This window comes from Typha latifolia, chromosome 10 (genome assembly GCF_019914945.1).
Source record: "Typha latifolia isolate L0001 chromosome 10, TyphaL0001v2, whole genome shotgun sequence".
NCBI classification, from domain to species: Eukaryota; Viridiplantae; Streptophyta; class Magnoliopsida; order Poales; family Typhaceae; genus Typha; species Typha latifolia.
This window is the reverse complement of record NC_133095.1, coordinates 2,079,682-2,103,849: the sequence shown is the minus strand read 5'-3', so window position 1 is coordinate 2,103,849 and position 24,168 is coordinate 2,079,682. Positions and strand designations below refer to the sequence as shown.

Here is a 24,168-nt window from a genome sequence, read left to right as displayed (position 1 = left end):
ACTAGTTTTTGGCAGAATGCCATGACAAACCATCCAAGTGCACTACTTGCAGTAATGTATACAAGATGTGGTCACCCATGGCCAAGCAAATGTTTGCTTTGCCAACCTTAGTTGATTGTGATAGGATAAATGCCAATGTCGATTATGGTATGTGGTATATATTCTTGAAATGGTTTATTATAGTCATACACCAGCTACAAGCCGAGGAGGTTAGGCTTCAACCTTAAATATCATTCATCCTATTATTCACCCATTTTTCCTAAGTTCGAACTTAGCCAATTGGAGCAAATAATGAAATATCAGGATGTTAGATAACTAATTGGCTCAAATTTTTTTATGTAACAAAGTAATAATATATATCATGATAAAATACAATCGAGGTTTAAAAGGAACAAAGAAAATTTGTTTCTTGGTGGGTATCCTTATGTTTTGAGACGTCTAGGTGATGATGATATCTGTTACAACGAGGCAAATGAGCCAGTCCTATAACAAGAAGAGAAGGTGGATTTAAATAGGATGCCATTTAATTAATTATTAGAGTTAATTACAGATGGACTCCTAAAATCTTTCATAGATTGCTTAAAATTGCCAATAATGAAAAAGGGCATATGAGAGGATTTGTTTGATTGACAGGGTCCATGTGACATGAAAAATAGATTAGCTGTATAAAAAGGTCAATAGACAAACATTTTATTTCAAACATTTCTAATATATAAGTTAGATAATTAGACCAATTTTTTTTTTTTTTAAATGTTATAGTAGATCCACACCAAATATTTATCTCATATATCTACGAGAGTTGCATCAGTCGTTTCTATTATTATGAGTCGGTAAGACCCAATAATTATGGTACCATCTAAATATTAAATATAATTTTGAAAAAAAAATTATAATTTGTTTTGATCACTTTGACTAGGGCTGGTAAAATAATCATGCTGATTCTCTATTCGATGAGGCTCGAAGAAGCTCTGGTTGTATTTGACATGAGTTGCACTTGATCAATTAGATTAGGCTTGAATTTCATTTCAAGTCGAGCTTGAACACAGGCTGCCTAATCAAGCTTGATTGACAATGTTCCATTTAAATATATAAATATTTAGTGTAGATTATATATGTATATATTAATTTGGTTATGTATTTGATTTAATTATATTAGGCTTAGACAATCCAAAATATAATTCAAGCTTGATTCGAGGTAAAATTAGGTCTAACCTGTTTATCACAAGTTCAAAATAAAATATAATCAATTCAATCTTGATATAAGATTAGACTCAAAATTAATTACAATCCGAGCTTGATCAAGCTCAACTAAAACTAATTTCAATCCAAACTTGAATATAGCATAGTTCTATTACACCCCTAATTGATATGATAATCAATCAGTTTATTATTGACATAATTTTTTGATTCAAACAACGGTATAAAAGAAAAGCCCTACGGCTCATAAGCTGGTCAGGTTGTTCGAGCTCGGCTTGTTTACATTCTTGATTCAAGTTATTATAATTTTGAGGGGGCATTTGCAAACAAAAATTCTTGAGTTTTCAAAATGGCAAACATAGGCTTTGTGTTGGTTTCACTTTAGAAATGTTTGTATTTAGAATAAAAAATATATTTTATTTTCACTAAAACCTTATAAAAGTGTTTTTTGTTAACAAATAGTATCAATTTAGAGATAAAACGTTCAGTTTGCTTATTATGACTAATATGAGGGCTTTTATGCGAAAACGCTCTTAATGTTCCTATATAAACCCGACCAAGCCACATAAACCCTAGCCCGCCGTCTTCACCCTCGCGCTCAAGTAGCAACTCCGTATCTCCCAGCCATGGTGAGCTCTCCTTCCTCTACGACTACACCAAATCTTTTTACTAAAGAGTTCAAATTTGATCGATCTCACACATTTTCTTCTTCTGCTTCTCAGGCGGATCCGGAGGTGGATGTTGCCGCAGGGCAGCCGAAGAAGAGGACGTTTAGGAAGTTTAGCTACCGCGGGGTCGACCTCGACGCGCTTCTCGACATGTCAACCGACGAGCTCGTCAAGCTGTTCCCCGCTAGGGCTCGAAGAAGGTAATGATTCCTTTGTTGGTGTACGAGCTTGTCGAATCATGTAATCGTGAGAACGCTGATTAGATTTTGTTACTGTTTTGTTTTGATGAATGTATTTTCTAAGGTTTCAGAGAGGTCTGAAGAGGAAGCCGATGGCTTTGATCAAGAAATTGCGCAAGGCGGTGAGTTCTGCGATTTTCCTCTTTGAAAATATATTTATTTGCTACTTTAATTGCGAATCTGTTGACAAAATTGAGTAGTAATTATTAAGTTGAGCTCAAAATGGGATCTTTGGAAGACCCATCGACGCTCTTTTACTTTAGATCATAAGGAAGTTCTGCAGTGGCAGTAGGCACATATTGCTGCTTTGCTTTTAACATCTTTTAGAAAATTTTACAAAGACAAAGCTACTGTATATCAGTGCCGTTTGATGATATGTCAAACCTAATCGGTATTCTTAGTGATTCATCCAAAAGAGGTTGTTTGATGTGTAGCGACTGGAGTTCGATGCTCTACTTATGGTTAGATTTAGTAAAATTTGGTTTGTTTTGTTACTGAAAGTGTTACAACTTACAAGAGGTATATTCATTACTTTCACTTATTATCACCGAAAGTGTTTTAAGAGGTATATTTGTTATTACTTGAAGATTTATTTGGCAGTTAGTTAATGGATGTTGAGTGCTAAAGAGGATTTGAAAGCTGTCATGAGAGTAAAAACTTGATTTAAGTTCCAAACCTTTTTCTCTATACTTTTTGTTATTTTTCTATGTATTTTCTTTATTCTGCTTCATAACCTTCTTATATACTCCTTAAAGCACTCCGATCCCAGAGTAAGGTCCATGTTCTTATATTTTATCGAATTTGAATTGTTGTGAGATGCCATAATTTACAGGTACGAAGATAAATGAAGATTTGATCTATATTATTCAATTTAAAGATTTCATCCATTCATTAAAACATGTGTTTTATCACCTATCTAAAGGAAGTATATCTTTTACTAAATTATGAGTAAAATTGCATACTTTTTTTTCTAGGAAATTAGTCTTTTATCGATTCCATTTTGCTGAGTTCTAGGTTCTATAAATATACCCACCAATGTGCCCTTTTGCGGTGCTTGTCAGATTGCTTTGACTAGATGTTCTTTTCATCAAATCTTTGTGATAGAAGATCTGCATTTACTTATTACATAACTATGCTAGCAACAATTACTGAGCTGTAAAGGTATTCTTTATGACATTATGGAATGTTGCTGAACAGCTATGTATCTTTGTTAGCTTGTAATAATGTTGAGATGTGTAATGGATTTCAGTTCAAGTAATAGTGTAATGGATTTCAGTTCAAGTAATTTCCTTTAGAAATAATTATCCTTTTGAAATTATTACACGCAGAAAAAGGATGCCCCACCTGGTGAGAAGCCCGAACCCGTAAGGACTCACCTTCGCAACATGATCATTGTGCCTGAGATGATTGGGAGCATTATTGGGGTCTACAATGGGAAGACCTTCAACCAAGTCGAGATTAAACCTGAAATGATTGGCCATTACCTTGCAGAGTTCTCCATCTCGTACAAGCCGGTCAAGCACGGTCGGCCTGGTATTGGTGCCACCCATTCTTCGAGGTTCATTCCGCTCAAATGAGGAGCCTATCATTGTTATGTTTGTATGCCTTCATCTACTTTTCAGACTCCCCCTTTTCAGTCTTATTCTGGTAGAGTTCTTTGTGAAATTTTAAAATTTCGGATATGGCCAAGTTTGATGGGGTACAACTTTAATTTATTAAGATTTTTGTAGAAACTGCGATGTCAATGTGGTAATTGATGGCATTGTTCAACATTTTGGTTAATTTATTTATCAGTATGGTTGCTTTGTTACTTGCATTTGCTAAATTTTTTGGATCTTTTGTTGCCAGAAGTGCTCTTTGGCAAGTTTGTCCTGCTTTATAGCATATACTATGGAGAATGGTTATACGAGTCATCTGATTGCCATTGCATTAAGGCTATTAAGTTATTTGATATTAGGAACTATCAACTATATCAATCTTCTGCGGACTGTATGTTTCATATGGCCTGTCATGCATGTGAAAGCCAAGGAACTATTGAAATTTGTTTGTTCTGAGCCTAATCATCAAATATTTGGCCAACAACAAGGCATGGGTAGATTCTGGACTTATTATTGTAAGCATAGTTTCAAATGTGGACTCGGGCTTTGAGGATTTCGTCATCTAAATGTGGATCTATCACTCAAATGATAGAACAGCTTAATGATGATCAATGAATAGTTAACATATCTTTCTTAATTTTTCTTTTAGGGGTTTTTAGCATAATTTCTAATGAAATCTTTCAAAGTATTATAATTGTCATCATATTCTTAAAATATTATGATTGCCACTGATCTTAAAATTAGTGAACACATTTAAATAATTAAAATATATCTTTTGAAGATTAGAGCATAAAAGAAAGATATTTGTATTATGATATTGGGTAAAATATTGAATAGTTATTTAAGGAATAATTTTTTTAAGAAAAATTATAGATCACACGATATGCCGTCCGTGAATCATAAAATAGATAAAATATAGGGTGTGATTTGTAAAAATCTCTATTTTTTTTAAATAGTACAATAATTTTAGTGGTAATTATAATATTTAAAATCTAGATACAAAGATGGAATGTTTAGGCAATTCTTAAGTCCACGACTACAACTTGCAATTAGAACAAGATATAATACTGTTATCCCTAAGAAATAAATTCTATAATTTCTCATGTTATTTTAATTTCATAGTATTCGCTATTGCTATAATTCATTAATATTCTAGAAGCACAATAGTAGATTAGTAGTTTTTGGCTGTTATAACGTTCGTGGGAACTATTGATCATTTTATATTAACATTATGTGATAAGCCTAAGTTTCCTGTTGCAATTTGCCATATAAGTTGAGCATATATTCTTATGTCGTGTTAAAGTGTCAAGGGGAGTTTAACCATTAGTCATTAAGATTTACTATTTTTTAAGCAATAATAGCTAGGAGTGGACCATTCGATCTCTCTTATCCACGAAATAAAAAATATAAATAGAAATAAAAATTAGTACCCAGCTAATATAAATCAAGCCTACCTCTCAGCTAACTTGTTTACACACTATTATATTCCTTAATTCTCTAAAATCTATTAATGCGGATAGCTTAAAGAAAGATTGCTTAAGAGCTAATTAAACTAATTAGATACTTCTGCAACATCTTAAACTAAAATTTTCCTCAAATTTTTTATGTTATACTGGATTTTTATTTGCTATTGCTCAATGGTAACAATCACAGGCGCAATCCATGGAGCTATGGAGGGTGTAGCACATTATTATATAAGATTAGCTTACCTGTATTTGAAGGCAAAATGCAATCTAGAGTAATATATTGGCTTCTTAGCTGTTTGTAATTAGCTAGATTCCTGGAATGTTAACATAGGTGAGTCAAAAAAGTAATACATTGGCTTCGTCCCCTGTAACCATTCACATGGACAATCTTCTCGGGATCTAATAAGATATGGGGGATTAGATCGAGGCTAGCTTGGTTCTTTTGATAGCTTCAAGTCAATGGCAGTGCATAGAAAAGTTTAGTCACTGTGGTTCTCTTCCATGTTTATGTCATGTAAAATGGTTTAGAATATCAAATTGCAGCAACCTCTCACTGCCATTTCATCACAATTGAGATCTCATGCCATGAGTCAAATGCTCCTATAACTAGGTGTTATTCTCTTTCCGTAAGAGTGAAGAGAAGCAGGAATTTTTTTCAATGGGGACAGAGAGAAAGCGAAAAGGAAGCATCCAATCCTTGAGAGAGGAAAGGTACTACTGGCCCTTTTCAAATGAATCCGCAATGCTTTGCCACTGTTTGGTGTTGATAATCTTCACTCAGTACAGCCAGGAAGTGCCACACTAAACGGAACCAAACCTGCACCAAGACAGTCTACTAAGTACTTCACGAGTTCATGGAGACAGAACTCCACTAAATGGAGGCTTCTTAGGAGTTTCATGGATTCTGAAGCATCTTCATCTCATTTTACTCATTATCTAGAGGCAGAATTGCTGACAAGTGATAAAGTACTAGCATGGCCCCATCTTAAGGTCATCAGAGCTTAAAATGCCAAAATGGCTGGTAATAGTGGAGTTCGAGGCAAAATACTGGAAAATTGCAGTGTTGTAAGAAGTCAGAATTTGAGCAAATTAAATAATTCCATTCCTTTCTAATATTATACAATGTGCATGTCTCTTCAAAAGTTTGCCAAGTATCTTTACTGCAACTGCTGTTGAACATTTGTTCATCATCAGTATGGAACCTGAATGGAACAAATTGAAACCTAGCTGAATGAGAACTGTGCCAGTGGTAATATCAAGGATGAACGACAGAGCAAGTTTATGGATCGATTGCTAGGTTAGCATAGTAATGTGGCTCTAAAGTAAAAGGAACTTGTGTGATTGCCCATAAAATGCCGAAGGCCTTTAAGGGCTCAGCAGAACGACGGCAAACAGAAAGTGCTCCAGAGTCTCCACTCCACCATGCCGTGTACATTAACTGGTGCCGCGGTAACATCCTCTAAAAAGGCTTAGCATACAAAAGGAGCAGCATTTGCATTTCCATGGGTAGCTAAGAGGCTTCTATGTGTTTGCAGACTGGTTTACCAACTTGGCATGGTTGTGCTCACCTTCGTAAGTAAGGATGAGCATTGAGGGGTCCTCTAAGCACCTCTCAACATGCTTCCTTGCAGGGCAGCCCCTCATGCTGCTGCATTTGTAGTATCCCCTGCGTTAATTTAGCAGTAGACATAGTCAGTTAATCTCATGTACAAAGATAATGGAAGAGAAGAAAAGGCTAAAAAGGATAAAGTTTCTGGAAACAGAAAGATTCAGACACCTAATTAGCTTCTGTAGACAACCAAGATATACTACCAAGAAAGCCTAACAAGTTAACATCCCAAAGTTTACAACTGTTTACATCAAGCAATTACTAGTTTCTGGGAATCAAGAGTGCGTTACAAATAAAGGAGATCTCAAGCTTCAACCTATTAATGTAATTTTCAGCAATCTATTTGTAGGTAAAATGTTGTTGCAGGTATATCATACCTAGGATGAGGAGAACCTTTAATTGGCTTCTGCCCATACTTCCTCCATGAGTATTCATCAGGAGGTATATCAGCAAGTTTATTGCTGATAGCAGGCACCTTAATGGATCTTTTCACCCTCAGTTTTCTACAGAAAGCAAGACAACAGTTGATTAGCTTCAGGGCCAACCACTGCAAACCCAACAGCAAATAAATGGAGTTTCAGTCATCTAACCTCCTCTTTGTGCAATGGCATCTGCCACTGGCTGCACATTTGCCATTCCCATCCTCCCCTCTGCCAGTACACCTCCTCTTGGGAGGTTGCCGCGCATTCACCGGATCAGATGACGCCGACCCGTGGATCAAATGGAATGACTTACCATCTAATTTTCCCACACTCCCATCCATACTCAGGGAAGACAAGAATGACCTGGTCGACGACATGTCCTGCGTGCAGCTTGTTTTGCCAAACTTGAGGTTAATCCCAGAGTTGGTCCTCCTAAACATGTCAGCTTGGAGCTTCATATGCTGCTGAAACTGATACCTTTGGTTGCTCTGCTGCTGCTGAAGAAACTTGAAGTGGGTGGATGCAGCCTGTGGGGTTAGTTGAAGATGGCCCCTAGAAGAAGAATCAATTTGAAAAATCGGGTTCTCAAGTAATGATGCCTTTTGGTTGAACTGTGTAGTGCTTTTGGCACTAGAATCCTGAAGTGGTCCTTGGCTATCTAAAAGATTAACAGGAAGGAGTTGAAGAGAACTTGAAGAAGGGTCTTGGTTAGATAATAATGGGTTGTCTAAGAAGCTCTTGTGGCGGAAAGGGGATGGGCTTTTGGTTAAAATTCTCACCCTTGCATGACCTACACCTTTGCTGAGCAAAGAACCAACCTTCTTGAACCTTGAAACAGCCTCCTCTATATCTGTCACAATATGAAGTTGGTCTTGAGACTGGGAGAGGAGGCTCAGAACTCTATGGCAGCTCTCCACAGCTGCTTTATTTGCTTCTTCCACCTCCATTTCAAAACAAAACTCCAGAAGACCCGAAAACTTCCACAACTTTCAGCTACAGGTTCATCTGGAAAAATATCAAAACCTCACTTCCTCAGAAGAATCGCAAAAGGACCATTGGAGGAATTAAAGAAAGCAAAACAGAAGGCAGACCAAGATGGGATTTTGATGGTCTTTCCACTAGTTATTTAGTAATAATAAAACTGACACATATGGTTAGCATTTCCAAGAAGAAACAACAGTACACAAGGAAATCCAAGTAACTCCAGAATCCAAGAAGCAAAGCACCGAACCAACCCCAATCCCAAACGAAAAAACCCATTTGCGAAATCAAGTGAAATGGCAAAGGAAGCAACCAAAATCAGAGCTTGGCGATCAAGTTTACCTAGGAACAAAGCAATGGATTCTGTTTCGGTTTGCTTGCACGAAATCCCGTCAAAGAAGCAACAACCAACTTGTGGGCTTAAACATATCAGCACAAACACACTTGTTAAATAGATTAAGAGAAGAAATAGGAGAGGTGGTATTGGATATGGGTGGAGACTCGAGAGTAGCGGTGGTGGTCTTCCGATGGAGCCAAGTGGGACTGGAAGGTGTAGAAACGGAAGGAAGACTTGACGCAGGAGAAAAAAATCGTCTTTTTGTTTGTATAATAGTCCACCCACTGGAGAGAAAAAAAACAGGGAGGAGTCCAGGGACTCAAGTAGGAGATTCTGGATTTAGAGGAGGGGCGCATTACAAATAAAATGGTAGTACTCCTCGGATGATCTCAGGCGTCTGAGTGACAGACGTTCAAGATGGCTTTCATTATTTTTATCATTGGTCAAAACGCGAGGCCCGTATCTCGAGGGAGCCGCTACGGCTGTGATGGGGGATGAATCGACACGTGGCGGCGGGGATGGAGGCTTTTCGGAGGAAAACGTTTCGGTCTCGAGTGTTTGACTGGCGCAGCCTATGCTCGGAGCGAGGGTGGGAGGAGAGACGGGAGTAGTGTGTAGCACGGGATGCAGGAGTTTGCTACATCGAGGGGCTCAAGGCATGTGTCGCCCTTTTATTGGCTACGAAGGGGGGATTTGTTTTCTTCTTTCGATAATTCTTGAGCCCACCAAGCACAACACGTCGACAACCTAATCATGGGCATAGAAATACCGTGAGCGGAGGAAACGAACTATTTTACCGACAATTCTAGTAAAGTTAGTATGTAATTTTCACATGAACGTGAGGTTATAGGTTAAACATCAATCACAAATAATATTATGGAGAAATTATTTAATGATTGATAGTTTAGTGGCTTGACTCGATTTAGTTGATGGTTCGACAGTGCGGTTAGTTTAGAGGAACAGCTTGGAGTATGTCTCAGCGGTGTTTGGTCCAAAATAATTGTTCGACAACGCATATGATTTGAAGCCTAGACTAGGCAGCTAAAAGCTCGATGAAACCTAAGTGATCTAGAGAGAGTTGGCCATTTGTTCAGTCCATATCTAACCTTCGAGCTCGTGAATAATTAAAAATAAATAAAAACTAGCTATTTTATCGGTAACAAACAAATTTGCACATCACACCCTAAACCGATCATAATAGAATTTTGCGGGTGCCAACCCCGAAGTTTCAGAAATACTTTTAATTTTTTTTTCCTCTTACTATTAGAATGTGAATTTTGAAAGAATAACAGAGATGTCAAGTAAGTTACTAAAAAAGAGAAATTGAAAAATAATATAGAAGGGAGACAGGAGAATCTTTATTTATTCATTTTAATAAAATATTAATAAAGGAGTATATCACTTTAAATAATTTAAAAAGTTTGTTCTTTTGTTTTGTAGAGGGTCAAAATAAATATTGAGATAGCCAAGGGGGTCAATAGCGAATAGTAGGGTGTTAGATAAAAATTTAGGTGAAGAATAATGTCTGCCAAATTGCTTCTTCCTGTATACAGCAGCGCGGTAAAATCCCTGAACGCAGAGGAAGTAAAAGGAGCGATTTTTTTTTTTTAACTTCCCCGTACCTCTTCTCATGGAAGCGATCTACTCGATCTAGGTCAGGGTTTTCTCTCTCCTCCCTCCTCCCTCCTCCGCTGCACCCAGATCTAGGGTTAGGGTTTACCACCACCCTTCACCCAAAATGTCCTCCGCCTCCTGGTCCCGATATGGCACCATCCCCGCCTCTTCTTCTGCGCCGGCAACGGCTCCAACGTCCTCCTCCGGCGGCGGCGCTGCCGCGCTCTTCTCACGGGCCAAGGCAAGCGGCTCCGCCTTCGGCGCCACCCTCCGCCCGTGGCGGGAGCTCGCCGACCTCTCCGCCTTCTCCCGACCTTACAACTACCGCGAGGCCCAAGCCCGAGCTCGCCGTAATCTCTCCCACTTCCGATCGAACTACGCCCTCGTCGCCCTCGTCATCCTTTTCCTCTCCCTCATCTATCATCCGGTCTCCATGCTCATCTTCCTCGCCCTCTTCGTCGTCTGGCTCTTTCTCTATTTCTCCCGCGACGAGCCCCTTGTACTTCTCGGCCGCGAGCTCGACGACCGACTAGTCCTCGCCGCACTCTCCCTCGTCACGGTCCTCGTCCTCGTGTTTACTCACGTCGGCTTGAACGTTCTCGTCTCTTTGATCATTGCCGCCGTGATCGTCGGATTACACGCGGCGTTTAGGGTGACGGATGACCTCTATCTTGACGAGCAGGAGGCGGCGGATCGGGGTCTTCTCTCCGTCGTCGAGAACCGCCATGGTTATAATAATCAAGATGCGTGATTAGTTTGGAACGGGAAAGTTGCAATCTTGGGAGAGACTAACACTGGATGAACTCAAGGTATTCGGCTCGATCGGATTCTGGATTCTTTTTGTTGTACTTCCTTTGGGTGGTAATTGTTTGATGCAGAGGAATCGGTTTTGCTCATGATTGTTTTGATTTTGTTTATTGTATGCTGTTTCGAGTTCTATTTGTGTAATATGATTACTTCTATGGCAAATTTTATGAGTAAATATTGATAGTTATAATTGATGCTCTTGCAATGTGAAATTATCTAGTCAAGATATTAATGCGTGTGTCGATATGTATTTTGGTTTTTCTTCCACCCATTGTTAGATATTTTGTTCCTCTTCTGATCTTTATAACTTCATTTTTAGGATTTGAGAAATGAATTATGCTAACATAGATTTCATATGTTGGTTGTCAATAAATTGTATTGATGTTCAAGCGAAAATATTAACATATTAGCAAACTGACATCCTATTAGTCTCTTCTTATTGAAGCACAACTCTTCCATTAGGAATACTAATGCTACTTGAAATCTTGAGACTAATTGGTGGTCTTAATCATCATGATAAAAAATGGGCTTCAGAACCTTGGGTGAAGAATTGGCAAGAAATCGCCGTTATTGAACACAGGGTTGCTTTTGTCCTGCGGTTAGGTAATGAATTCTAGATAAGGCCTGAATGGGTGAACAGACTATGAATCAGCACACTAGCATATTCACCTAGAGGAGGCAAGGTAATCCTAGTGACACAGGTAAGCTTGTTTAGTCAAACCCTATTTGAGTAGGACATCGAAAAAATTAAAGCAAAGAAAACAATCTTTTCATCAACTAATATTGCTCTGTTAGAGTCCATCTATTTTGCCATTTGCTTGGTTCACCCTAAGTGCGAGACGGAAGACTTCGCTGAGGGTATGCCAGAAGTACTAGTTCAATCTATTGGACGTCTCCAAATTGACTGATTACCAAGTTTGATCACTGCTCTTAACTAGTTTTACTTATATTAAGAGGCTGGCCTTGATATAGAATCAATGCTTGTTTCATTTTATCTGCCTAAAAAACTGCATGCATCTATCTTCCAGCCAACATCCTAAATTTACAACTACCAACTTTTCCTACTCCTGTATGTCCACTTAATCAACACTTTCTGGATTTAAAGATAGAGACAGACAGTTAGGTTTGTAAATTTATTAGCATATCAAAAAGTTATATATACACCTTAGGAAGAAAATAAGAGAAACAACATTATATAATTTTCTCCGTAGAAAAACGTGTATCCACTCAAAAAATTAATAACAAGTTGCTCTAATGGAAAAATGAATTGCCTTCCATATGGTTTCTAAATTTCTGTAGAACTTGACTTGGAAAGTTACCTGGAATAAAATAAGAACAATGTTGCAGAGTATAATGTACATGATCGTTGCTCTAACCTAAATATTGCATGTAAAGTGGTAGGATGACAATGAGCTATTAGAACAGCCGGTGAAGGGTCACCATCCTTGAAATATAGATGTTGGTACTGATACTGTCAAGAGATCCTATCAAAGGTCAGTTAACATTATATTGCTGTCTGTATTAATTAGTTACTGCCAAAGAAGCCTTACAAAACAAGTGAGACAAATGAAAAAGAAAAAAATATAGAATCTTTGATGCCTACCTGTGGATATCAAGAACCAGTAAGACTTTTGTGTTTAGCATAATAAATGATAGAAATGAAAAGCATGAGACTTGAAGCTCCCCCGAAAATTATCACCTGGTTTACAAGCAACAAAAGATGCAGATAAGAGTATCAGCAGGGCTGTGCATCCTTGAACAGGTTGTCTGACCCACTAATACATCAAACTTACCCATTTGTCGATGTAACCGTGTCCATCATTCCATGAGTAGGGAATGTTCATCCCAAAAATTCCAGCAACTAATGAATACAGAGTGAGGCAAACAGTGGCAGAACTCAAGAAAAGCTCTAACTGCCGCAGAATACAAGAGATGAATAAGTTGAAAAGATCAAAGACTACATGCACCCAAACCAAGGCATCACCAAAACGAAAAATAAAGAACAGCAGCTGTCCTAAAGCCTAAAGCTCATTCAAAAGCCTAAATATGTGCGAACAAGATTTAATGGATGCCTATAAAAAAATATCACCTGAATCAACTGATTCCTGTGATTATCAAGCTGCAAAAAGACGTGCATTTTAGAACTTAGAATATGCCAATGTTTTACAATCTATATAATAACCAGACAACGAGTACTTATTAAAATAGAAGAGATGTTCCAGTACCTGAAAATTGATGTAATCCTCTGTGTCATCGATGTATTCGCGAAGCTGGAAGGAAACCATAGTGTAACAATATTTAGAACGTAATTGTGAACTAATTGATAAACTATAATGTTTAACCCCGCAAGCACTAAGAAGAGATTGTCAAATATCACCGGATTCACATTTATTCCTTGTTAATTCTAACTTCAGGATCAGGAAATCTATGGATGACTAAACAGTCAACAGTTCGATCAGTATTGAGTTGTCATGATACATGCCGTACTTTTCTTTTTCTCCTGACATTACGAAGTTAGATCATTCACCAGTAATCACCGGTAACTGGGCGTCTAAAGCATGTTTATAATGTAGTGGATCCTATCAAGAATCAAGTTATCTGTAGCAAGTCATCTTTCAAACACTGCAATAGGTGTTGAATACCTGAAAAAGTTGGACATTTCAATGTGCTGTATCGGAATGCTGACATGATAACCTCTTCCAAGAACTTTAAACATTCTAAAAGACTATCAATTTCTTACAAATAAACACACAAGTACTTTCTCTTGTTTTAGAGCATGTCGAACAGTATGCAAAAACAATATACTTCAGATAATGCAAAAGAAAGCAATTTGAAAGACCATTGAGCGCACAAAAGAAATATCAGAATAATAGCTCTTCTCAGAAACATCCGAGTCTATGGGGATGCATACCGTGATCAATTTGTTCAAGGTGCTATCAATTTGTTTAAAATAGGCCTGCATTCCAGAAAAAAGAAAAAAGGATGATGTTACTAACTACAAAATGAAGGATATATATCTTTGAACTATTATGACCTCAAGTAGCATCTCCAGATCCTCAACATCGTCCTCATTTCCGTGAAATGTTGCCACGCTAGCCTTGCTAGCTCGTGATACTTTTGAACATACTGCTGGTGAGAAATGAAAATAGGCAGCCCCACCAGAGCCGCCGAGAGGTGAGGATGCTCCAGCACTCTTTCTCGATAGGTAAAGATCAGCCATGTCATTGTCATCATCCAATAGTTGTTCAAGTTCATCTCTTACCTGGAGATGACAATAAATTTGGTAAGGAAGAACATAGAGATACCTAATTTGGATAAGTACAGTGCAACTCTGCAATGAAGATGAGCATTAGGCAGCTCCAACGTTTACATAGTAGAATTATGTTACATTCAGGTGATCAAGAATTTTTGTGAATGAGCAAACTTGTACTCGAAAAGACTTGCTATGCATAAGAAAAAACTGCGGGCCTTTAACAACTTCAAAACCAGTATAAAAGAAGAAAAGTCTCATCCGAAATGTGAATGCAGATTACATGGCCTCTTCTTTCAGGTAGGCTGGTGAAGCCAATCAAGGAGCCAATGCTTCCTCATTTGAGAGCGTTCCAACCTATTGAAATTACAAAAGAGAAAGAGGACTTGACAGCTCCCAGAGCTTCAAAATTTTCAAAGAAGAAAGGCTGCCAGAATTTTGAGACTTAAGTCTTTTTAATCTTTGTTTTCTTCTTCTGACAGAACTTTAATATCCAGAGTAGATGTAAGATTTTCATTAGCAGCACAATTCTTTATGGCTTACTGTGATATTGTATTACAAAATCCAAAATTATATGGAATATAGCATAACCGATTCAAGCAATTATAAATTGTAAAACTTCATGATCATTGTTGAAGATTAAGTCTCTCAACCATTCTTGTTTCCTATAATAGTATTTCCAAGTAGCTAGTAGTTAGAGTTATCATTAAATCAATAATTGGATGCTCACGAGGTAAATCGCTAGGATAGAACTAGCAAAAAGCTAGTTGGTCAAGTTGAATAAAACTTGGACACCGTACATTTTCTTGACAAAATTCAAAATTTCCCAAACAAAGCAAGAAATAAACTATACGAATTGCAAGCCAATTTTTCATTTAAAATTTGGAAGTTCCAAAATCAACAAAATTAGTTCACTAGGTTGCATTCTTAACCTAAATGCAACTCGAGCAATACAATCGGATACAAATAGGATGTATTACCTTTTGAACACGAGCTGTCAACCTAGTCATTGCACTTTTAACCTTGCGGACTTTGTCTAAGTTACGGCTGCTAATCTGTACAAATTAGCAACAAATGACTAAACTGCAACACCATGAGAACAATACAAGAAAAGAAGCAGTTCTATTTCATTATTAAAACAAGTAAACGACCATTTCTTTCATTGAAGAGGGGAGTAGTATTGTTTTCGTCTTCCCATATATTTGAAGTACTACTCATAAAACAAGAGTAAATAATGATTGGAAACATAATTTAGCAAAAGAGAAACACAAAATGAAGCTGCAAAATTTTGAGTAATATATTGTCCCTACATGCACACCCACCAGTGTTCAATGTTCAATTGCCAAGAGAGATTAAGTTATCACGCACCTTGGAGGTCAGCTCATCTAATGCTGGGTAAGCAGCAGCTTCCAAATCGGTGGTACGTGCATCAAGAAAGCTACAAGTTGCTTCTAAAGCAACTTCCAGGGCACGAAACTCAAAAGGAAATTCTGCATTCGATTAATGCAGACTGTTAATATTTTCGGCAAGTAACGGCCTATGTAGTAATAGGAAAGGAGAGTTCAATTCGTTATAAGTTCCCCGATATAGAATGAAACGTGAGATCCTCAGTCTACTAATTAGAAAGAAATGCATTAAGAAATAAACCTGTTGTTTAGCTGAATCTAAGGGCATCATAATTCGCTCCTTATTTTAGTACCTTGTGCTTGTTAAAAAGTTAATTTTATCTTCTTAACTTTCTTTTCTCAGAGAAAAACAAATGCAATCTTCAATTTTCCATAATGTGAACAATTCCTTAGAAATATTAATATCTAATTCTTGGAACAATGCGAGAACTTGATATCATGATATTATGAGGCCCTTTTTAGGAGCTCTATCCTTTTTAGGAGCTCTATCCTTGGAATACAGTACCAGCTAGGCCACATAACAGTTTAGGCGTTTTATCAATTAGAAAATAGACATAAGTGTATGATGAGAACTGTGTGGATGTTTTCAATTAAACACACTTAAAAGAAAGGTAGCAACGCGAACTATGACTCACCATCCTCTTCAACACATTCTGCCTCATGCCGTCCGTTCGCTTTATCTTGCAGGTGGCTGACGATGTTTGCTGCCGGTAGACGCCTGCAAAGCTCCTCCACGACAGGAACCACATGCTCGTCAAAAGGATCCCTAAGAAACACCTATTCAAGCAAAATATCATGTCGATCTTGTGACCGTAGAGATCAACCAAAAGGAGCAATTTTGAGCCCTATCCTAACAGCAGCAATCAGAAAATTTTGAAACAAAAATCTACGCCAAAAATATGATCAAGTTTTTACCTTTATATGATAACACAGAAATGAGAGAACACTAATGTACCTCGTCTGCAGTAATTATCGCTTTAATATGCTGCAAAATTAAGGGGGAGAAAAAGAGTAAACATAAAACTGCAAAAAATGCAAAAAAGAAATAACGAATCGAAGAATCCAACCTCAAGATTGAGAACGATAGCCTTCTCGCGGCCCAAGATAGAAGAGGGATATGACAGAAGCGGATCGATAATCCTCAAATCCCGCGCATGTATATCAACCCGGTGCATGATCACGTATTTGTCCACGTCCAGGATCCTCCCCTGCCCCGTGGCGTCGAACAGCATCCAGCTCCTCCCCGCCGCCGCCTCCTTATTCTTCATCCGGCCACCGTAATCCGGCATCGGAACCGGCGTCGGCGCCGTCTCCTCCATCACATTTCCGACCTTAGCGAGCCCTCGATCATCCGAATGCCCGGCCGGAGACGATCTTAGACGAAGAGACAGCCGGGATCACAAGGGCGAAGCGAGCAATGGAGACGAAGACGAGAGTTGGGGTCTCGATGGGAGCTACTAGAGGATAGGATAATAGGATTAAAAGGGAAGGCGTTCACGGCGCGGCGGGAGAGAGGGAGGAGGGAAATATTTGAGCCGCAAGCCCGTAACTGTTCATGATCACTTTTATTTTATTCGAATTTGAAAAGATGGGCTCCACGAGGAGAGCATGAAATCTGAGCCGTTGATTTTAGAGTTAGGCCAAATCAGCGGATGGAGTTGCAAGTTATCCGAGGTTGTGATTTTCGATTTGATTTGATTCGATTCATTATTCAAATTATTTCAAAGTCTTTATAACGGATTGGGAATTATATCTTCTCATTGCTTATCTTAATAAACATATAAATAGAGAAGGATAAAGTTATCAATTTTCTTCTCTGCCCAAATTGACTCCTATTACTGTGAGTCTGTGATTATGCCTCGGTCCCTTTTTTTTTAATTTTAATACAAATTAAAACAGGATTATTTAAGTGATTTTATTATGTATATATATATATATATATTTTAAATTCTCTTTTTCCTAACATCAACCATCCTTTGGGACAAATTATGCATTAAAATACCTCTGCAGTATCATGCATGATGTACATGTACATTACTATTTGATCACCACCAACATGGATTGAAAGGTTCAGATGACATTACTCGATTCTTGAATCATTTAAAGAAAACAGAGCATCAGAATATCTTATAGATATTCCCCTGTGACAAGCAATTGCATCTAGACTAACTCAATCTTGCTCATATGTATGAATCACTACAGTGCATCATATGATTGGTGGATAAAAATTTCCACTTGGAAGATACTGTTTGGCTATAGAAGGATGAGGAATGCAAGGATATATCCATTATCTCTCCATCCATTGGTCCCCAATATCTCCTTTCTGAAGCATGGTTACACTACTATAATAATTTTCTCATCCCTTAAATGAAATAGCTCCTAAAGCCCTTACAACCATCACTGCCACACGACAAACACAAGCTCCTGCACCTCCCCATCCTCCTCTGACTCCTACAATGTAGAGAAAAATGACTACCATCACAACTATCAGACCAGGCTCAACCATAGCGCACACAGCGATGCACAAAGGGTCAAATGGAATATCCTCAATGTGGCCAGCCTTGGGTAAGAAAATGTCCATATGACGTATTAAATGCCAGTCGTTGCTTAGTAAGTGATGGTTTTTCTTAGAGACGAGCTGCCACAGGATTGCGTCAGATTGGATTAAATAGTGGAAGAGTGAAGGGCTCCACACTGAGCAAAAAGGCAGTGGCATCAGTCGCAACAAGCAGGTGCACATAGTTGCTGGCAGCAGTAAGTGTGATGAGCGTGTCGAACCCGGTCCTGGCCCTAGTTGATGAAAGGTTGAGCACAGAGGGGACCGAACTGGGCCTGGGGATAAGCAACAATCTGCTGGGGTGGATCCTATTGGGTATCTTTGGCCTCATTTGGTCCCTCTACTTTGTGTATACCTCAACCCTTGAAGAGGATGATGACTCTGGATTGTCCCTCTAAGCTCGCATTTGTAGACATTGTAGAGGACATGCAACCATGTTGCTGACTGCTTTGTTTGAATGTGTATGCCTCAGCCTCTTTAAGTATAAGATTAACATTCTATGCAATGCGAGAACATATTTCAGAGAAAGCAGCAAGTCCCTTGCGATACATGCCAGATAAGCCGCATAACCAATTAGGCAATTTATCAATCAGAAAATAAATATCAGTCTATGGTGAAAATTTTGCATGGATGTTTTCAACTAAACACATATAAAAAGGAAAGGTAACAATTAGAACTATGACTCACCATCTTCTTCAACACATTCTGCCTCATGCCACCCGTAAGCTTTCTCCTGTGAGTGACCGATGATGCTTGTTGAAGGTAGAGATGCTTGCAAAGCTCCTCCACTACAAGGACCACTTGTTCTTCAAAGGGATCCCTAAGAAACATCTATTTGAGCAAAAAATAATGTCATCTTGTAACAGTAGAAATCAACCAAAAGAAGCAATTCTAAGTCATTCCAACAGCAGCAACCAGAAAATTTTGACATGAAAATCTAAACCAGATGCAATTTTATTTAAAGAGCAAAAAACTACCAAAAACATGTTCAGGTTTCCACCTTTAGAGAGTGTGTAATAATCAGTTTTGAATGAATAGAAAAAGGAACGAACAATTTTGAACTTCAAAGCAGAAAATTAGAAGCTCGCTGAATAATCTTACCTGACTATGCTCCAGAGAGATACACAATGATGACACGCATGATGAAAATTTGTGCAGGATTAGTATTTGGAAACAATTTTGCATGTGGAACCTGTATATCTTGATGTGCAACAAAATGAAGATGGGCTAATAAGTGGCAGAACAATCAGTTTCGAAACAAATGCATACAACATTAGTCTATCTTTATAGAGATTACACCTAAGACTTGTGGATTAGTGCATATTTGTACTACTACAGAAGCATATGGACTCCAGTGAACACTAAGCAAAATAAGGAGTGATGTAAAGCAAGGTCAAACATATTTCAACATACTTAATTGTGCTGCAAGATATCAACTGCCAACGACTTGGTTAACAAAAAAGTGACTCAAACAACAAAACAACCGCAAAAATAACAACTTACATTCACTGGGAATTAGCTAAATTAATGGATACAGGACATTTTGTTAGAACAAAGTAATCTCAACTTCCAGTAAAGATGCTAGCAAAGAAGCTTTCGAGCTTCACTATCAACTTTAGCAACATAATCAAAGAATCTATATCAAAGAGTTCATAAATGAGATATCAGGTTTTATAAATTCTTAAAGGAGAAAACATTGGAAATAAATTCCTGCAGAGACAAATTAAACAGAAAGATAAGACTATTGTTTAAAGATAAGACTACAAGCCAATGAGTTGACTGTTTCCTGGCATCAGTTCAAGCATTTTGGTAGTGATGCAGCTTGTACAATAGAACCTTTCCAGCAGAATTTCCAACGGTCATGAAACCTCCACCAGGACTGAAATCCAAACAACGTGGATATTGCAGACTAAATCTGGGTGCAGGCCAGTTAGAGAAAACATTAAATGATGGAACATGGACCAGCTTTAGACCATTCTTTTTCATTCTTGAGCTGATGGCTAAAATCTGAGCGTCATGATTGAATTTCATCTGATCAACCATAGTCGTGAGACTCTCAATTGTCTTCAATGGCTTTCTTTTCCCACCCAGAAACTCTTCCCTTTTATAGACATTTACTATTCCACTGCTTGAACCTGCAGCGAACAAAGAGCTGTTAGGCGAAGCACAGAGAGATGAACCCATTAAGGAACCTTCATCAATGCCCTTGTGGATGCACTTCCTCGTTCTAAGATCCCAGTGGTAAACCTGGCCATCGCCACCGCTGCTCAACAACTGCTGCCCACCATCAGTAAAAGCCAATGAACGTGCACTTCCGTTCATCTTAAGTGTTCCAATCAGCTCTTTCGTCCTCGATGAAACCAAAAGAATATATCCTTCATTGCCAATGAATGCAATGGTACTCGAATCCGGGGAGACTTCAAATTCTTCCAGACTTTTCTCCTCTCGCCCTGTCAACGGACCAATCTTACTAACAGTAGCTTTCGTCAAATCAAAGCTGTAAAAGAACTTCCTTCTCCCCGAAATGATCACCTCAGAACCATCCGGCAAAAATGAAGCCTTGTGTACTGGACAATCTTCAACAAATATACTCTGTATTTTAGCATTCCTTTTCCCATCAATTTGAAAAAATCTCAGACGCCTATCTAACCCGGCAGTCAGCAGTAACTGCCCGTTCCTATGAAACTGAACCGAATTAATTGGACCATTTGATGGTTCCTCTGCATTCGCATCAACAAGCCTCGAGTATTCCAACAAACCTGGCAAAAGCTTAACACTATCCCTAACAACAAGCTCATCATTGCTCCGAAGGATATCATCCTCCACTCCGCTTTCAAAATCAGATTCCTCATCGGAATCTCCAACGCGCAAAGTATTCCGACGGATATGCGCCCACTCGGTTCCTGGATTCAGCTTGGCATGCTGAGCACGCAATCTTGATACATACTCCGCACCGGAAATCACGCGCTCACCAGCTTCTTTTCTCAGCTTTCTTAATCTATTACGCCTCAAAACATCGACTTCGGCCTTCTCCTCCTCGTCGTCAACCCACGCCGCCTTCCTCTCTTTCTTGGTATCTTCTTCTCCATTAAAATCTTCTTCATAAACAACCATCTCATCGCCAGTAGACTTGTCCACGAAGAACAAAGGCGCCTCCTTTTCATCGGATTCTTTACCGAATTCTAGGGGGTTATAAAGGGAACCAAACAAGAAGGTCTCAAGCCGCTTCATCTCCTTCTCCTGCTCGATTTCCGCCTCACCTCGCTCTTTCCTCTTCAAATTTCTCGGCTTGGCTTCGTCTTCGATCTCTTTGTCTTCTTCGCCGGAGTGATTAATTGGAGACCGGTCGGCTGCTTCCTCTTCGTCGGCGGGCTTCGGTTCGCGACGTTTGCGAAGGGAGTTTTGCGAAATCAAACTCATCTTAAAGAGACTAGAAGCCGCGAGATATGAGAGAGGTGAGAGATTGGAAGCCGGCAATGGCGTCGGCGAGGTGAGGTGGTGTGGTGTGAGAGAGACTTGGGGCAGATCGAAGAAGGCAAGGGCTCGTTATTTAGGGTTTAAGAGTGCGCGGGCTGAATTATTTAGGGAAATTTGCAAATGGCACCCTGCAATTTTATCGAACTTTTGGTTCACACCCCTACATTACCGAGCCCTATCAGCTTGTCAGCCCATGGGCCTATTTTAAAAAAGATCCCTTCTATTGGTCGGAATCTACAAGTGAAGCCCAAGTCGATACTGTCCTACCTTCTCTAACTCTCCTATTATTAGGATTAGGAAGAGAGGGCAGCCCCACGAATGCATCAATAAACCCAGGTATTTTATATTCTTATACTTTCCATCGGATTTGAGACATTTTAATATAACCCAGATATTTTTAATTTTAAATAACAGATTCAGTTAACTCACCAGCGTTAGATAATGGTGTTCTTTTTTAAAAAAGAAAAGAAAAGAAAATATCATTATGTGAATTTTACTTAAATTCTAGTCTTCTCTTAGATAGATTAATCTAAAGTAGTAAAGTTGAGGTTTGGTGGTTGCTATGTTCTCTTCACTTGGTCCAGTAATGCCATATTGATCTACTAATCATTAGTCTTCTCTTTGACAGAACCATCTAAAGTAGTAAAGTTGAGCTTTTGGTGGTTGTTATGTTCTCCTCACTTGGTCCAGTTATGCATATACTGATCACCAGTTGCTGCTTTGGTTTTTAGCCATCTTCTTGCCTTGGGTAGTTGGCAAAACTACAAATAACAAATGGAACAGAGGATGGCCAGATAAGCAATGAAGAATATACAAATAGATGCTCCATAGCTATGCACATGGCTTGCTCCTTAGTTGATTCTGGGATAAAAGCATCATAAAAATGCAATAATAACAACTAGGAAACAAATTATTTTACACACCAATTGATTCACAATATAGACATAGAGAGCAAGTCTTAGGGAACAACATGCATTGCTTCTAGTCCATTGGGAAAGATAAAGGAAACCATCTAAATTATAGACAACCAAATTCTTTGATCCAAAACTAACAATTTTATGCCTCTCGTCGGGCATATTGACTCTGGTACTGATTGAGATTGGCCACGAGTTTGCCTTCCTCACACTCTATTCTTGCACTTCTCTACTGCTCTTGGTGCTGCAATGAAGAGAAGATGATGTAGTTATTACTTGAAACAACTAAGAGTAAGTATGAAGACATCTCTAGCTACTTGTATACTGACCAAGTACAGTGGCTTCTGATCCTTTCATTATTCGAAGGCGCCTGCATGAATCAACAAACATCCTGTAGTAGAACAAGAGTTAGCATTCCAATTTGATTCTAATGATGTAATTGCATGGGTGAGTTGTAGATTAAGAGGAACTCACTCCCATGGAACATCCCCAACCAGCATCCAGTCACCATCTTTGTCTTCATAGGTTGGAACATATTCTGAACCATTTAAGAGATCCATTAGCTTCCTTTCATTCATGAAGTCTCTTCCATTCATACCATCAGAGCTGCAGTTCCCTGAAGTAGAAGTAGATAAATTAAGGTACCAATCAATGCTATTCTACAGCAATACTCTGGCAATCACAAATGACACTTTTTTTCTTTTTTGCTTACCAAAAGTGAAGGAGCTGAACATATTCTCCAAGGCCTTGGAGAGTTCTTGATAGCTCCTGTATATCCTCAGATCCACCTTTCGCAGGTACGGTGCGCCGTCCATGCTGACCTTCACAAATGCCGTCGAGTTGCCGGACTTCTCTCCGTCCTCCTTGCTGCCTTTCTCAGTGTGGGCAGCAAGGATGTTCTTCCTGAATGATCTAACTGGGGGCCAACCGACCACTTGTGCCCTGGTGCCAAAATGATCACAATTAATAATCACCATAGTTCTCAAGAAATTCCTTTGCGATACAATATACATCTACATACATAATAATATCTAAAGGAAACAAATTAAGTTAAGAAAGTTAAGGGAGGATCACACATACTTGGGAGCAGAGGGCTTCTCTGCATCAGTTTTGGAAACAAGGATGGTGTTTTGGCTCAGGGATCTCTTCAACTTCTCTTGTGTCTCGTCTTCTTCTACCTCCTTTGTATCCAACACGGTTTGAAGTTTAAGCTTCAAATCTATCGTCTCCGTGAAGCCCCTCTTACCGGAATTCCTCGCTAGCTTCCCTTCGCCGTTGCTGCCGCCCGGCAGCCCGAGGCGGAGCTCGGTTTCCTCCATTCCTAAGCTATAATCGTCTCTTTCTGCAACTAGTAGCCCACTCGCCATTTCTATGACGAACTAAAACCGAAGCTTTAAATTTTCCTTCCTCTCTTCTGGTTGCCTTCTAAGCTTGTGAGTGGCCAAATAGAGTGCCAGGAAGAGGAAAAAGTGGGTACTTTTGTAAATGACCGGCCTTATTACAGAAAACCTCCTCGGTCTAACATATTTGCAGAATGGCCCTCTACTTTCCGAGGCTATTTGTATATAAAAAATTTCTATTTTTTTTAAATATATTAAAATTGAGTTCATGCATGCACCGGTACTT

General features: G+C 38.8%; 6 protein-coding genes across 6 annotated transcripts; 2 read left to right on the top strand and 4 right to left on the bottom strand.

Annotated features, from left to right (window-relative positions):
• The first annotated feature begins 1,697 nt into the window (after positions 1-1,697).
• On the top strand, positions 1,698-3,914 carry LOC140796967 (small ribosomal subunit protein uS19-like). Its single transcript, XM_073150192.1, has 4 exons — positions 1,698-1,826; positions 1,920-2,065; positions 2,169-2,226; positions 3,433-3,914. The coding sequence occupies exons 1-4, from the start codon at positions 1,824-1,826 to the stop codon at positions 3,679-3,681; spliced, it is 456 nt and encodes a 151-aa protein (XP_073006293.1). The 5' UTR covers positions 1,698-1,823; the 3' UTR covers positions 3,682-3,914.
• Positions 3,915-6,247: 2,333 nt separating this feature from the next.
• Positions 6,248-8,830, bottom strand: LOC140795962 (probable WRKY transcription factor 21). Its single transcript, XM_073148792.1, has 4 exons — positions 8,523-8,830; positions 7,368-8,204; positions 7,155-7,280; positions 6,248-6,834 (listed from the first exon to the last, which is right to left on the bottom strand). The coding sequence occupies exons 2-4, from the start codon at positions 8,144-8,146 to the stop codon at positions 6,690-6,692; spliced, it is 1,050 nt and encodes a 349-aa protein (XP_073004893.1). The 5' UTR covers positions 8,147-8,204; positions 8,523-8,830; the 3' UTR covers positions 6,248-6,689.
• Positions 8,831-10,012: 1,182 nt separating this feature from the next.
• Positions 10,013-11,130, top strand: LOC140796061 (PRA1 family protein E-like). Its single transcript, XM_073148907.1, has one exon. It carries the CDS (start codon positions 10,256-10,258, stop codon positions 10,880-10,882), a length of 627 nt encoding a protein of 208 aa, XP_073005008.1. The 5' UTR covers positions 10,013-10,255; the 3' UTR covers positions 10,883-11,130.
• A 978-nt stretch (positions 11,131-12,108) lies between these two features.
• LOC140796616 (magnesium transporter MRS2-I-like) lies at positions 12,109-17,029 on the bottom strand. Its single transcript, XM_073149679.1, has 12 exons — positions 16,662-17,029; positions 16,550-16,579; positions 16,230-16,371; positions 15,557-15,678; positions 15,169-15,243; positions 13,973-14,200; positions 13,850-13,894; positions 13,164-13,208; positions 13,028-13,057; positions 12,732-12,851; positions 12,542-12,637; positions 12,109-12,422 (listed from the first exon to the last, which is right to left on the bottom strand). Exons 1-11 carry the CDS (start codon positions 16,911-16,913, stop codon positions 12,551-12,553), a joined length of 1,176 nt encoding a protein of 391 aa, XP_073005780.1. The 5' UTR covers positions 16,914-17,029; the 3' UTR covers positions 12,109-12,422; positions 12,542-12,550.
• Positions 17,030-19,800: 2,771 nt separating this feature from the next.
• On the bottom strand, positions 19,801-21,698 carry LOC140796656 (U3 small nucleolar RNA-associated protein 18 homolog). The gene has a single exon (XM_073149728.1). The coding sequence runs from the start codon at positions 21,569-21,571 to the stop codon at positions 19,949-19,951; it is 1,623 nt and encodes a 540-aa protein (XP_073005829.1). The 5' UTR covers positions 21,572-21,698; the 3' UTR covers positions 19,801-19,948.
• Positions 21,699-22,483: 785 nt separating this feature from the next.
• On the bottom strand, positions 22,484-24,075 carry LOC140796147 (auxin-responsive protein IAA16-like). Its single transcript, XM_073149038.1, has 5 exons — positions 23,623-24,075; positions 23,255-23,484; positions 23,017-23,158; positions 22,872-22,933; positions 22,484-22,786 (listed from the first exon to the last, which is right to left on the bottom strand). Exons 1-5 carry the CDS (start codon positions 23,907-23,909, stop codon positions 22,749-22,751), a joined length of 759 nt encoding a protein of 252 aa, XP_073005139.1. The 5' UTR covers positions 23,910-24,075; the 3' UTR covers positions 22,484-22,748.
• Positions 24,076-24,168: the final 93 nt, after the last annotated feature.

What these genes read in the sequence shown, in the direction of transcription:
- LOC140796147 (XM_073149038.1), bottom strand. Translation starts at nt 23,909, where the DNA reads ATGGCGAGTGGGCTACTAGTTGCAGAAAGAGACGATTATAGCTTAGGA. An exon ending in GAGAAGCCCTCTGCTCCCAA is followed by an intron (nt 23,485 to 23,622) that starts GTATGTGTGATC and finishes TTTTGGCACCAG; the next exon opens with GGCACAAGTGGTCGGTTGGC. An exon ending in ATCAGAAGCCACTGTACTTG is followed by an intron (nt 22,787 to 22,871) that starts GTCAGTATACAA and finishes TCTTCATTGCAG; the next exon opens with CACCAAGAGCAGTAGAGAAG.
- LOC140796656 (XM_073149728.1), bottom strand. Translation starts at nt 21,571, where the DNA reads ATGAGTTTGATTTCGCAAAACTCCCTTCGCAAACGTCGCGAACCGAAG.
- LOC140796967 (XM_073150192.1), top strand. An exon ending in CCCGCTAGGGCTCGAAGAAG is followed by an intron (nt 2,066 to 2,168) that starts GTAATGATTCCT and finishes GTATTTTCTAAG; the next exon opens with GTTTCAGAGAGGTCTGAAGA. An exon ending in TCAAGAAATTGCGCAAGGCG is followed by an intron (nt 2,227 to 3,432) that starts GTGAGTTCTGCG and finishes TATTACACGCAG; the next exon opens with AAAAAGGATGCCCCACCTGG.
- LOC140796061 (XM_073148907.1), top strand. Translation starts at nt 10,256, where the DNA reads ATGTCCTCCGCCTCCTGGTCCCGATATGGCACCATCCCCGCCTCTTCT.
- LOC140796616 (XM_073149679.1), bottom strand. Translation starts at nt 16,913, where the DNA reads ATGGAGGAGACGGCGCCGACGCCGGTTCCGATGCCGGATTACGGTGGC. An exon ending in CGATAATTACTGCAGACGAG is followed by an intron (nt 16,372 to 16,549) that starts GTACATTAGTGT and finishes TTGCTTGAATAG; the next exon opens with GTGTTTCTTAGGGATCCTTT. An exon ending in TGACAGCTCGTGTTCAAAAG is followed by an intron (nt 14,201 to 15,168) that starts GTAATACATCCT and finishes TGTCATCTCCAG; the next exon opens with GTAAGAGATGAACTTGAACA.
- LOC140795962 (XM_073148792.1), bottom strand. Translation starts at nt 8,146, where the DNA reads ATGGAGGTGGAAGAAGCAAATAAAGCAGCTGTGGAGAGCTGCCATAGA. An exon ending in TGCCATTGCACAAAGAGGAG is followed by an intron (nt 7,281 to 7,367) that starts GTTAGATGACTG and finishes TGCTTTCTGTAG; the next exon opens with AAAACTGAGGGTGAAAAGAT. An exon ending in AAAGGTTCTCCTCATCCTAG is followed by an intron (nt 6,835 to 7,154) that starts GTATGATATACC and finishes AAATTAACGCAG; the next exon opens with GGGATACTACAAATGCAGCA.